Genomic DNA, 14,489 nt, shown 5'->3' on the forward strand with positions numbered 1-14,489 from the left:
CTGCTGCTAGTGTGCCGCCATGAGTCACCGCGCCGGTCTGCTGGTGGTGGTGCTGCTGCGTGCATGCGGGCGCGTGGAACGAAGCGGGTTCGGGGTGGTCCCCACGTATGCGTGGATTCGCACGGCCTTCGGAGTGCAGGCGCGAGGGAGCTGGGTATGTTAGGTGCGGGCTTGGCGTGAGGGTGCTGGGTGTGTCAGGCGCGGGCTTGGCGTGAGGGTGCTGGGTGTGTTAGGCGCGGGCTCGGTGCGAGAGAGCTGAGTGTGTTAGGCGCAGGCACAGGTGCACCGGACATCTAGGCTGGCAAGTCCCTTTTCAAAATTTAATTTTACACCGTGTGTTCTATAGCTCTGATTTTGTGGAACGGAAGCCATTACTAATGGGCCGTGTTTCTTCGGGTTACACGGGCTGGGCTCTATCATGGTTTGACGTGGCTAGGTTTTAACGGGTGGGCTGCTAAAGCAAGCGGTTGACCGGAGCGGGTTCGGGTCGAACTCGGCACCCGCGGGCACAGCTGCTTCATCCACACCCAGCGATCCTCGCCGCTGGAGTCACGCAACCGCCGTCTCCTCGCCGGCACGCTCCGCCGCCGCTGCCTCTCTCCTCGTCGTCTCCGCCGCCTGCACACGCAGAAATAAGGAGGGAGAATAAGAGGGATCAGCAGAACCGCTAGCCCTCACCCTCGTCGCCCCCTGCTGCAATCGCCCCGCCCGCCTCCTCCATCCGCCGCCGCTTCCCCTCGGCGTCGTCTTCGTTTCCAGCCGTCCATACAAAAGCGACCGCAGTCGCTCTGAGCGTTGTTGATCCGGTCACCCTTTTCCCAATTCCTCTCCCTCGACATCTCAGTTCTTCATCACCAAAAGATGGTCGGCGGCGGCAACGAGTTCCGGTTCTTCTTGTCCTGCGACATCAGCCACCCGCTCGCCTTCCGCGTCCTCCACGCAGGTATATCACTACCACCTCTCTTCTCCACCTCAATATGGTTGCCAATTCGGCCCTGATGTGCTCGCTGTGCTACCACCCACTACAAAAATCCATCTTTTTCCAATGTTTTTCACTCAACAAATTCGCCCCCAACAGCGATCTGAATCCAATATTCCTGTATTCTCATTTGCAGATTTGTAACTGCTACCGTCACAGCATTTTACTGTTTTGCACTGTTATTACACAGCGCTGATCTCTTTTCGGTTCTAAGTGCCTGTTTTGATACCGAGGGCTAATTGTTGGCCAGCTAAAAAATAGCCAAAATTAGCTCTAGCCCATCCAAACATGGGCTAATAAGTGGGTTAGTTTTTTAGCCAAGCCTCCAACTAATTGTTACCTGGCCAACCCCATCTAATTTGGCCTAATTTTTAGTCTCAGCTAATAACTAGCCCTAGCTCTGTTCTATTTGTCCGAACAGAATTTGTGCTGGGTTGTTTGTAAGTGAAGTAAATAGTACACGATGGAGCTCGAGAGGACAGAATTTCTTTTTGATCAAGGGAAAGAATCTAGGGTTAGTGCCCTAATTCAATGTTTATCTTTAATCCTCCACACTACCTGTTTTCTTCTTCGTAATGCATCTCAATCCTCCACGCTACCTCTTTTCTTCTTCTTAATGCAATGATACTAAGCTCTCTTGCTTATTCGAGAATACCGGTCGACATTTTATCCTACAGGAGAAGCAAACCTTTTTACTTATTTGTTCTATACTGCTGCCAAATAAAACTTTCCTGTGTTCACTAGTATGCATCATCATAATTAAAATGATTAATATGTTGTTCGTCTTTGTCTTCATATATATATTTCACATTCTCAGCATTTCCTGTTTCCAGAACATATCTTGTTGACTGACCAAAAAGTCCCAGAGCTCTTTGTTGAGTGCAAGCTATACATCGACGGGATACAATTTGGGTTGCCTGTAAAAACAAGGTACACATTTTTATTTTTATGTATTCTATAATTATATCAGCCAATTGACTGCACTCACCAGTTCTGTTTCTAGGAATTTTAATGCACATTTTTCTCACGCTAGGTTGGAACCTTCAGGACCGAAATACTGTTGGAATGAGCTCATAACACTAAGTACCAAATACAGGGACCTAACATCCCTCTCACAGCTTGCATTTACGGTATATTTCTTGGATTTGTACACCACTCGTGTCAGTTGTTTTTTTACTCAAACTAGACAGGAGAGCATCAGAGTCGACGGGTGCGAAGGGTAAGGAAGCTAGTCGAACCAACTAGGATCCGTTTAGGTAGTTGGAATGTAGGGTCACTTACAGGTAAGTTAAGAGAATTAGTTGATACCGCGACTAGGAGGCGTGTAAATATATTATGCGTTCAAGAGACTAAATGGAAGGGTCAGAAGGCGAAGGAGGTGGACAATACAGGTTTCAAGCTTTGGTATACAGGGACAGTCGCGAATAGAAATGGAGTAGGAGTTTTGATTGATAAGAGCCTCAAGAATGGTGTGGTGGGAGTGAGAAGGCAAGGAGATAGGATTATCTTAGTCAAGCTTGTCGTTGGTGATATGGTCTTGAACGTAATTAGTGCGTATGCCCCCCAAGTAGGCCTCGACGAGAGTGCTAAGAGACAGTTCTGGGAAGACTTAGATGGCCTGGTTAGAGCTATACCTAGTAGTGAGAAGCTTTTTATAGGAGGAGATCTTAATGGGCATGTAGGAACTACAAGCGCAGGTTTCGAGGCAGTTCATGGAGGTTTTGGGTATGGTAGTAGGAATCAGGAGGGGGAGGAAGCTCTAGACTTCGCGGTAGCTTTTGACCTGATGATAGCCAACACTTTCTTTAGAAAGAGAGAATCTCATCTAGTGACCTTCAGTAGCGGACAACACTGTAGTCAGATTGACTTTGTCCTCGCAAGAAGAAAGGACAAACGAGCATGCTTGGATTGCAAGGTGATACCAGGAGAGTGTGTTGTTTCTCAACATAAGCTTTTGGTGGCAGATTTTTGTTTTCAGATGTGTGCCCGTAGGGATAAACAAGCTAAGATTGAAAGAACAAAGTGGTGAAAACTGAAAGGGGAGACGTCAGAGGTATTTAGGGAAAGGGTTATCAAAGGGGGCTCTTGGAAGGAAGAAGACGACATAAACAATATGTGGGACAAGATGGCAACCAACATTCGGAAGGTAGCCTCAGAGGTGTGTGGAGTAACCAAAGGAAGGGGACGTGAGGCTAAAGATACTTGGTGGTGGAACGAGGAAGTCCAAAGGGCTATTAAGGAGAAGAAAGAATGCTATAGACGCTTGTACCATGACAGGAGTGTGGACAACATAGAGAAGTATAAGGTGGCAAAGAAGACTGCAAAGCGAGCTGTAAGTGTGGCAAAGGGTAGAGCGTACGAGGATCTTTACCAACATTTGAGTACGAAGGAAGGAGAGAAGGACATTTATAGGATGGCTAGGGTTCGTGAGAGAAAGACACGGGACTTCAACCAAGTTAAGTGCATTAAGAATGAAAGGGAGCATCTCTTGGTAAAGGAGGATGAGATCCGACATCGATGACAAGAGTATTTTGACAAATTGTTCAATGGTGAGAATATGGACACAACCTTTCAGTTGGATGACTCTTTTGATGACACCAATAGGCGCTTTGTGCGGAGAATCCAAGAATCTAAGGTTAGAGAGGCGTTGAAAAGGATGAAAGGAGGTAAGGCGATGGGACCGGATGGTATCCCAATCGAGGTGTGGAGATGCCTCGGGGACATAGCTGTAGTATGGTTAACCAAGCTGTTCAACCATATTTTTCGATCGAACAAGATGCCTGATGAGTGGAGGAGAAGTATATTGGTACCGATCTACAAGAATAAAGGGGATATTCAAAGTTGTACAAATTACCGAGGAATTAAGTTGATGAGCCATACTATGAAGCTATGGGAGAGAGTTATCGAGCATCGCTTGAGACCAATAACGCGGGTCTCTATGAACCAATTTGGTTTCATGCCCGGAAGGTCAACCATGGAAGCCATTTTCTTAATAAGACAAGTTATGGAGCGGTATAGGGAGAAGAAGAAGGACCTACACATGGTTTTTATTGACTTGGAGAAGGCTTATGATAAAATACCAAGAAATGTTATGTGGTGGCCGTTGGACAAACATAAAGTCCCAACGAAGTACGTCGGGCTCATTAAGGACATGTACAGCAATGTTGTGACTAGAGTTCGAACAAGTGATGGAGACACGGATGACTTCCCGATTAGGATAGGACTACATCAAGGGTCAGCTTTGAGCCCTTATTTGTTTGCTTTAGTGATGGATGAGGTCACAAGGGACATACAAGGGGACATCCCTTGGTGTATGCTTTTCGCGGACGATGTAGTGCTAGTTGATGAAAGCCGGACAGGAGTGAATCAGAAACTGGAGTTATGGCAGGAGACTTTGGAGTCCAAAGGTTTTAGACTTAGTAGAACTAAAACTGAGTATATGAGATGTGACTTCGGCACTACTACTCGGGAGGAGGAAGATGTTAGTTTGGAAGGTAAAGTAGTGCCTAGGAAGGATACCTTTCGATATTTAGGATCAATGCTACAGAGGGACAGGGATATTGATGAAGATGTTAGCCATAGAATCAAAGCAGGGTGGATGAAGTGGCGGCAAGCGTCTGGTGTCCTATGTGACAAAAGGGTACCACAGAAGCTAAAAGGCAAGTTTTATAGGACGGCGATTAGACTTGCTATGTTGTATGGTGCAGAATGTTGGCCTGTGAAAAGACGACATATTCAACAGCTAAGTGTCGCGAAAATGCGTATGTTGCGTTGGATTTGCGGTCATACAAGAAGGGATCGAGTTCGGAACGATGATATACGTAAGAGATTAGGGGTAGCGCCAATTGAAGAAAAGCTTGTCCAACACCGGTTGAGATGGTTTGGACATGTGCAACGGAGACCTCCAGATGCACCGGTGCGTAGTGGAATCCTAAGTCAGGATAGTAACGTGAAGAGAGGCAGAGGAAGACCGAAGTTGACTTGAGTAGAGGCAATAAAAGGAGACTTGAAAGGATGGAATATACCCAAAGACTTAGCCTTAGATAGGAGTGCTTGGAAGACAGCTATTCACGTGCCTGAACCTTGATTGCTTCTGTTGGGTTTCAACTCTAGCCTACCCCAACTTGTTTGGGACTTAAAGGCTTTGTTGTTGTTGTTGTTGTTGTAAACTACACAGGAGAGCTGTATATCATTTCATTAAAAAACAAAAGGGTACAAGAGCTAGGGGAAAACAGCCCCACACAAACACACTCCTGTCAATTGTTAATGAAAGGAATTCTATCTTTGTGGGTGTCAAGGTTGATATCTTTTTTAGCAGACATGTGGAGGGGTTCCGTGTGAGTATGAAGATTCAAAAAATTGAGCACATGTTTAATCTGATAAAAATGTCACTAGATGGGTCATACTCAACATGTTGGTTCTTTTTATTGGTAGAAAGTTTTAGCTTCTCATTTAAGTGGAGACATTGATTTATTTCCAAGTGCACCTTGAATAAACAAATAGGATGATGTTTTTCAGTCAATTTTATTGGAGATCACCATAGTGATGAATCAAATTTATTGACCTGATTATACCTTGATGGTAGTGATAACACATTATATTAGGGAAGTAACTTTGCTATGCCCAATGAGTATGTGGTGTATCATGCTAATAAGTTCAGTTCATAGGATCATTGGTGGCCAGCATGGTTTATGTAGTTCTCACCTGTATGGTTTTCCTTGTGTTTTAGCTTTGTATGTTTTTTAATCTCTGATGTAGGTGTGGGATGTCTCATCTGGTGAGGATCCTGAGATTGTTGGTGGAGCCACCATATTTCTTTTCAACAGCAAAAGGCAGCTTAAAACAGGAAGACAGAAGCTGCGGCTATGGCCCAAAAAGGAGGCTGACGGAGGAGTCCCCACCACAACTCCTGGCAAGGTAACACTCCGCTTACTCTTCTTGAACTCAGGATTCATCTGCTGTAGTTCTCTCTCAGCTAATCTCTGCACTTCTTTTTTACTTCTATTACGTCAAGGACAAGGTGGACTTACCTTTTTTTCCCTATGTAACTTGTAGGTTCCTAGGAATGAGAGGGGTGAGATAGAGTGTTTGGAAAGGCTTGTTAACAAGTATGAGAGAGGGCAGATACAACATGTTGATTGGCTTGATCGTCTTGCCTTCAGTGCTATGGACAAAGCTAAGGAGAAAGAGTGTGAGAGGAAGGAAAATTTGTACCCTAGCCTGGTTGTTGAACTGTGCAGCTTTGAACATAGAATTATCTTCCAGGTTAACATTACTGACCTTGTTATACATATATGTTATGGCACTGAGCTATTTTCCCCCCTGTAACTCTTTTACCTGTAAAATTGATCCTTTTTTTTGGCACAAGGTGATCCTTGTGTATTTAGAATAGTCTTCTGTTACTTTCATAGTTGGAGGAATTTACATTTTGAAGTTGTTGAGTCATATAATATTTATTTATCTGAACATGACTTCTCCTGCTTGCAAGTTATAGAAAGTGTAATTTTATCTTCGCCAGAGAAATGCTGAGTGTTACATGTCCATGCAGGAATCTGGAGCAAATTTTTATACACCGGCCCCAGTATCGTTATCCAACGAGCTGGTTACTGTATGGGACCCAGAACTTGGACGAACCAATCCATCTGAGCACAAGCAGTTAAAGCTTGCTAGGAGCTTGACTCGTGGGATAGTTGATAGAGATCTAAAACCAAGCTCAAATGAGCGAAAGTAAGTGAAATATGCATTATTTTTTCCCCTCCTTTTCCCCTCTGTCAACTTACGATCTTTTGTGAGGAATTTTCTAACTTTTAGTTTCATGCTGTCACGAACTTGTGAGACAACCACATTCATATGCGAGCTGACTGAATTGGAAGATGCTGGAAGCAGAATTCTGTCATTTATGTTAATAGTTTGCACAATTGGTGGTTTTCTAGCTGATTGATTTTGTCCTTACTTTGTAGGTTACTACAAACAATTATTAAGTTTCCTCCTACACGCACTTTGGAAGTGGATGAGAAGCAGTTGGTGTGGAAGTTTCGTTTCTCTTTGATGTCTGAGAAGAAAGCTCTAACAAAATTCGTTCGCTCAGTGGATTGGAGTGATAACCAAGTTAGTAAAAGAAATCCCTATGTGCAAGTTCTGCTTTTGTTTTGTAATGTCATATTTGGTCTGGCTGGACTAAGTGATGCACATAAAAGTGTGCTGCAAACCTGCAATTAGCTTATTTGATGTCAAATTTTTTCGTCATCTCAAATTCTTTTATTATATATTGGAACGAGGTGTATTGATTTTTTTGGAGCTATGAACACTGCATGATCTGTTTCCTAAATGTGATAATGCTTTGCAGGAAGCTAAGCAAGCTGTTGAGTTGATTGGAAAGTGGGAAATGATTGATGTGGCTGATGCACTAGAGCTTCTCTCACCTGATTTTGAAAGTGACGAAGTATGCTGTCTGCCACCTTTATTTGTGCATGTTTCTGGTTTTCTTTTGTTTAGTTTGTTTTTTTCCATTAGATTACATATAAATGTTTCTTCTTCACCCTTTGTTTAGTTTCGCGAATTAGTCCTGAATCCCAACGCCATTCTTTTCTGGAATTTTTCGTGGCAGTTTGCTATCAACAAGCAGAAAGAAATACATTCTTTCGGCAAATTTCTTTGTTCAGGTTTTGCAGTAGGTTGCCTATTTATCTTCTTTCTCCAGTGTTATTGAAACAATGCCTGTTGCTCCTCCTTAAAATCATATTTATTGTGTTGGTTTATTCTTATTCTTGAAATCAGCATCTTAGAGGGAAAAAAATGTGTGATTTGTGGGGTTTTGTAGTCTACATATGTCCATCAATTATAGGCATGCAGGTGGATGACAGCAGTCGCTCTACAGGGTTCACTAGGTTGCCCTGCAGTAGGCGGTGGTAGGCAACAGAGTGTCAATCCAGTGCCATCTGCCAGTAAGGCTCAAAAGAACAGCCATCAATCTAGATGGAGTGTCGAGGCCCAAATTGCTCACATCAGTCTGGATGGTCCAGAATGGATATGAGTTGCTTGTGTAAGCATTGCGGGCATGACCTGCTGTAGTCATTTAAGACAAGGGAAAATCAGAGAGAGGCCTCAATGAAGTTGTATAAAAGTTTTTTTATGGAACACGAGGGACATGACAGTTACTTCATTCAATACAATTCCTCCTCTCTTCTCCAATTCAGATCTAATCCTTCCCAATTCTTCTAATCCTGATCCTAAAATTCAATCCACCTACCTGTACCCTAACACAGAGCTGCACCTGGAAGCAGTGAGACAGTGGGTTTTTGGCTGGGTTGGAGGTAGGATTGCAGTTGTAGGCATTTGCATGGTGCTTATCTGGCACACTATCATCATTTACTATCCACCTTGTTTTCTTGTTTACTTGATACCCAAAATGCTGTTGCACTAAAGAGTTGTCAGCGTTCTACTGAGCTGTAGATTTTTATCCAAGATATGTACCATTTACGTGAGATGATCTAATGTGCCCTCTTTCTCGACTTCTTGTTGGCTTTCCTGTTTTTCTTTTTTTCATTTTCAAAAGGTTTGTGTACTGGTAGTAGTTTTTTGTTCCTGGAGAAATGTTTATTAGTTAAGGTTATATAAATGATTATCTTATTATCTCATTTCCTAAAGAATATTGAATAATTAGACTCTGACTCTTGCTATATGCTTTATTATCTCATATTATTCTGTAAGGTAACAATTGTTTTTGTGCAAAGGTTCGCGGTTATGCTGTCAGCGTACTTGAAAGGGCTGATGATGAAGAATTACAGTGCTATTTACTTCAGTTAGTGCAAGCTCTTCGGTTTGAAAGATCTGACAAGTCCCGTCTAGCACTCTTTCTTGTAAACCGTGGTATGTTTAAATACCTATGTAAATATTTGTTCACAAGTTCATCTGCCACATTTGATCACTGTGAAATTTGATGAACATACTACTTGTTTGTTGAAAGGAGAAAAATGTCATTTTGTGTCTTCATGTGTACATCACCCAGACTTCCATGGCTGTACTTTGAATTATTTTAATACCAAGTGCAATACAACCAAAACACTTAATATTTTTATTACTGTTGCAAAATTGAGTATTCATTGTAAACTTTGAGGTCACCACAAAGGTTGCATGAATTGCGGAAATTTTACCTGCAGACCTTTTGTCAACTTATGTTGTTTATGTCATCACGAAACTGTTTCTGTAGAGAACTATCTGCAGTGTTTTGATCTTTTTTTCCCACTCCATTGCAGCTTTGTCAAACATCGAAATTGCTAGCTTCCTCCGGTGGTATATATTAGTTGAGCTTCACAGTCATGCATATGCAAGACGATATTATGGCACATATGACATGCTTGAAGATAGTATGATGAAAGTACGGTTTTCTTCCTTTTTCACAATCTTCTTGGTTCTTTCATTCCCTGTCTATAACTTTGCAGTATATATATATATATATATATATATATATATATATATATATATATATATATATATATATGTGTGTTGTTTCTGTTCTTAACAGTTGGTTGGTAGGGAGGATGGGGATGAAGATGGGTTTCGACTGTGGCAGAGTTTAACCCGGCAGACTGACCTCACTGCTCAATTGTGTTCTATTATGAAGGATGTAAGAAATGTAAGAGGTAGTGCACAAAAGAAAATTGAAAAATTAAGGCAGCTATTATCAGGAGTTTTCAGCGAGCTTACAAACTTTGATGAGGTAAATCTGTATTGTTTGTTAGTGCTAAAACATATGATCACAGATTAACTTTACTTTGTAGCTGTAACTAACTTGCTCGTTTGAACTGATTCCAGCCAATTCGTTCACCATTAGCACCAACTCTTCTCCTAACAGGAGTTGTGCCTCAAGAATCGTCTATATTTAAAAGCACCTTGAACCCTTTGCGCCTGACATTTAAAACAGCAAAAGGGGTAACATCCAAGATTATTTACAAAAAGGGAGATGACCTCCGGCAAGATCAGTTGGTAAGTAATCAATGTTTCTTTACATATGTGAATGGCTCTGGTTCCTGACATTCTGAAGTCTGAACTGAGTGATATTATTTATCAGTTTATTATTTGACACTTTAATTGAATGTAATGAAACATTGTCAGCTATAACATGTGTAACATTTCAAGTATGTCCATTTAGTTGACTTGAGTGGGAGAAAGAGAATCATGGCTAATTGTTTCTGTATGATTATAGGTTATTCAAACGGTTTCTTTGATGGACCGGTTACTCAAATTAGAAAATCTAGATTTGCACCTTACTCCATACCGAGTTCTTGCAACTGGACAAGATGAAGGGATGCTTGAATTTATTCCTTCCAGTTCTCTCGCACAGGTAACTTGGTAGTGGAAGCTCTTGTTGCCAAATGCCAAATGCTCTTTCCACTGCAATGAACTTCCTATTCTATCTTCTGTTTATTACTACTCTTTATTTCTACAAACTTCATAAAGATAGATATGTTGATTTAAGTAGCATGTTCCCAGATTCTATCAGAACATCGCAGTATTACAAGTTACCTACAGAAGTTCCATCCTGATGAGGATGGTCCTTTTGGTATAACGGCTCAATGTTTGGAGACATTCATCAAAAGCTGCGCCGGTTACTCTGTCATTACATATATATTGGGGGTTGGAGACAGGTTTGTCTTCTTTACACCTGGTTTGAAGCACTTCTTTGATAGTAACCTTCTAGTTTGTTTTCTGCTCTATGTATTGTAACAAACCAAGGAGTTATTACAATATTATGATCAGGAAGCTAGGATGAGGACTCTGAACTTATTTATGTGTTTACTTCATTTGTTTCTTTTGTGAAGATTGTGAAGGCATGAAAATATGTAAATCTGTACATAAATAAGTTCACAGTATTGCCCAATTAATATTCAAGTATTGTAGTGCTCATCATACTTTAATGAAAGTTTGTTCATGATCAGGACATATTCTGTAGCAATGTTTTTACATCCTCTTTCTCCTGATAGATGAAGTTACCCATGTTGAACGTGGACAATGATACGATTTATAGAAATGCAAATTAACAATAATAACATTTTTTTCCTTTCTCTACTCTCTAGGCATCTGGATAATCTTCTTCTAACTGATGATGGACGCCTTTTTCATGTTGACTTTGCTTTTATCCTTGGTCGAGACCCAAAGCCATTTCCACCACCGATGAAACTTTGTAAAGAAATGGTTGAGGCCATGGGCGGTGCAGAAAGGTAATTAGTTGAACAATTTCATCAAGTCTTTGCACTTTCACTCATTTGCCTCATGGATATGTACTGTCAAAACTTGCTTTTGTGTTTCAGCCAATATTATACAAGATTCAAGTCCTACTGTTGTGAAGCATACAACATTCTAAGAAAGTCCAGCAGTCTCATCTTGAATCTATTCAAGCTGATGGAACGATCAGGCATTCCAGATATCTCTGCTGATGAAAGCGGAGGTCTCAAGGTAAATTGGTTATTTACGAGCTCAGGAGCTTGTGAGCTCTACAAAGAGCAGTAAAAAACTCGAAGTGACATGTTCCTCTTTGTTTGTGTGGTGCATCGTCGATCAGCTCCAGGAGAAATTCCGGTTGGATCTGGACGATGAGGAGGCTATACATTTCTTCCAGGATCTTATCAATGAAAGCGTCAGTGCTCTGTTCCCTCAAATGGTTGAGACCATCCATAGATGGGCTCAGTATTGGCGGTAAGCTGATGTCACAGAAGCAAGTGTAAATCTGTACATGGTGAGTCGTGCAATACTTCCCTGTTGTCATGATATTTTTAATCTGGGAGTTTGATACTCTCTTGGCAAACGAACTAATATATTTATATTTTTTGGTTGGTTTTGATGTTGACTCCAGCTGACTGTCACGAGCCACGGTAATCTGTGAGAACCGACACTAATGGGAGCCTGGCATTTGGGGTTCAAGCTGCAGCACACGCTGCTACCTACGGATGCTACTAGGGGCTGTTTTCGGTACAAGCTGTGGCGAATTGGGCAGAAGTAGGGCAGGGTGACCACCAGGAATTCAGTTTGTCACCTGTGATGGGTAGAGTACCGTCACGTACTACTGTAGTACTCATGTGCATTCCTCAAATGTATATGTCAAAAATTGTTAATGTATATATCAACATCAATAGCAAATTTGTGAATGCAGGATGCTCTTTTGTAGTTTGTAATGAGAAGATTAGCCTGCCAGCAGTCCACAGATTTGCACGGCATGTCCATATAGCTTGGTAAATGGCAATGTTAAGTTTGAAAAAATGTTAAAGTTTAATGGTTTAACTTGACTGAAAATACTTGCGGTAGATCAATGTGAACGCCACCAAGTCTTGTATAATAGTAATATCCTTTGCTCATGCATGTCGACGTAGGCCCTGTTTGGCTGGTGTAAAGTTTGGCTTGTTTAGCTTTTTTTTTCAGTCAGAATAGTGTTTTTCTTTCACAATATTTCAGCCAGAACAGTGTTTTCAGCCAATTTCAGTCAAGTTTCAGACCAGCGAACGGGGTCATAGTTACAAGTGTTCGGAAAATGGACCCTAGGCCTATTTATTTTGGATTTTGGTGTATTGATGACCAATACAACTAAATTGGACTAATGAATTTACAGGTGATTGTTCTTGTAGTCCAATAGGGTGCAAGACGTAACTTGGACCAAGGCGACGTGATGATATGATGATCAGCAAGACCTTAGAAGCACAAGAGAAGACAATATATCAAGCAAAGTTTAAGCACGAAGATAGGAACCAAGCCAGACGCAAGATCATAAAGAAATGAGCTCACAGAGGTGACCGGACGATGGACCAGACGCTTCGATCAAGAGGCTCGGCAACAGAAGGCGTCAGCAGCAGCGACCAGACGCTGAACAGTAAAGTGACCGGACGCACCGATGGTACTGTTCATCATCATCGGCAACACATCTAGTACTGACTGGACGCTGGCGGCAAATCGACCGGACGTAGGACTGCAGCGTCCGATTGAGTACGGAGAAGTTCTAGAGCGGCGAAATTGCGACCGGACGCGTCCGGTGGCATGTGACCGGACGCTGGCAGCGTCCGATCAGTTGATCGCGGCTCTAACGGTCGGGACGACCGGACGCGTCTGATCAGGACGACCTGCGCGTCCGGTCAGTAACAGAAAAGCGGAATTTCGTCTCCAACGGCTACTTTCTCTGTGGGGTTATAAATAGACCCCCAAACCGGCCATTTGTTATGTGTGGAGCTCAAGAAACATACCAAGGGTGTTGATACACCATTTTAGTGATCTCTACTTGCATAGTGCTTACTGATTCATTAGGTGATTAGCGTAGGTGCTTTGCGAAGTGCTTAGGTTGATTAGACCACCGCTTATGCACTTGCTCTAGGTTTATGCCTAGTGTTTAGTGATGTTTGCAAACCTCTTACCACTCGGTGCTTGCGCGCATCATTGTTGTACATCGAAGGGGCTTGTAGTCTTGCGAGATCACAACAATCGTGTTTGTGGTGTGGCCGTCATCGTATACCGGAGAGAACAAGGCCCGTGGTGTTTTGGCTGAAATCTTGATAGTCAAGACGGCGGGGAGCATCCGGGAGAGGCTTGCTGAAAGGCACATCGGAGACCCACTTGCGCGTGGGGAAGGCCCGACGCTATCCACGGAGTTACCCGACCGGAAGCTTGGCCCTTGCGATGGATTCCTTGCGAGAGGCTCTAACAAGGACTAGGGGGAAGCTTACGGCTTCTCGATACCTCGGTAAAAATACCGGAGTCGTCGACGGGAGTTTGCATATCTTTACCTTGCTCTTTAGCTTCATCATTTACATTAATTGTATTACTCCTTTTGCGGTAGAGATAGCAACACACTAGCAAAACCGTAGTTGCATATTTAGATAATTTATCTTTTGCATAGGTTTTGCTAAGGTTAGAAAAAGAGGTCATAGTTTAGAAGTAGAATTTTAAGTTTCCTAATTTACTCCCCCCCTCGTAGGCGTCATGGTCCCCTACAAGTGGTATCGGAGCCGGTTGGCTCATTTTGGGCCTTTGCCTTAACCGTCATTGAGTCGATGCTATTTAGAGTGGTCGGGATGGATACCTCTAGGCCTTCACACTTTGACGGCATTAACTTCCCCTACTATAAAGCTAGAATAACTTGTCATCTTGAGGCAGTAGATTTGGGTGTTTGGAGAGTCACTCGTGATGGGATTAAACCCATTAAGAATCCCGATAAACCCACAAAGAGTGAAGAAAAAGAAATGCATTTCAATGCTAGAGCTAAAAATTGCTTGTTTGAATCTTTTAGCATGGATATGTTTAACCAAGTGTTCACTTTAAATACAACACATGAAATTTGGTTAAAACTCCAAGAGCTCCATGACAGCACAAGTAATGTCTATGAGCAAAAATATTGTCTAGCTAAACAAAATTATGATTTCTTTACAATGAATGATGATGAGCTTGTTCGTGATATGTATTCTCGTTTGAATCTAATTATCAATGAGCTCCATTCAATAGGATTAACAAAGCTAGATGATGCGGACATCGT

At 42.2% G+C, this 14,489-nt stretch overlaps 1 protein-coding gene across 2 annotated transcripts; it reads left to right on the top strand.

Moving 5' to 3' along the window:
- The first annotated feature begins 475 nt into the window (after window positions 1-475).
- Window positions 476-12,192, top strand: LOC136501177 (phosphatidylinositol 3-kinase, root isoform-like). 2 transcript variants are annotated; one of them, XM_066496670.1, is made up of 18 exons: window positions 476-943; window positions 1,813-1,909; window positions 2,013-2,109; window positions 5,738-5,896; window positions 6,035-6,244; window positions 6,528-6,706; window positions 6,940-7,087; window positions 7,326-7,421; window positions 8,713-8,848; window positions 9,235-9,356; window positions 9,504-9,698; window positions 9,794-9,964; window positions 10,185-10,322; window positions 10,472-10,626; window positions 11,056-11,199; window positions 11,290-11,434; window positions 11,541-11,714; window positions 11,832-12,192. In XM_066496670.1, exons 1-17 carry the CDS (start codon window positions 862-864, stop codon window positions 11,676-11,678), a joined length of 2,412 nt encoding a protein of 803 aa, XP_066352767.1. In that variant the 5' UTR covers window positions 476-861; the 3' UTR covers window positions 11,679-11,714; window positions 11,832-12,192. The 2 variants fall into 2 exon arrangements, with proteins under 2 accessions (XP_066352767.1, XP_066352768.1); XM_066496671.1 differs by having other exon boundaries at window positions 11,541-11,674.
- The last annotated feature ends 2,297 nt before the right edge of the window (window positions 12,193-14,489 follow it).

Source organism: Miscanthus floridulus, chromosome 13 (assembly GCF_019320115.1).
Source record: "Miscanthus floridulus cultivar M001 chromosome 13, ASM1932011v1, whole genome shotgun sequence".
In the NCBI taxonomy this organism is placed as follows: Eukaryota; Viridiplantae; Streptophyta; class Magnoliopsida; order Poales; family Poaceae; genus Miscanthus; species Miscanthus floridulus.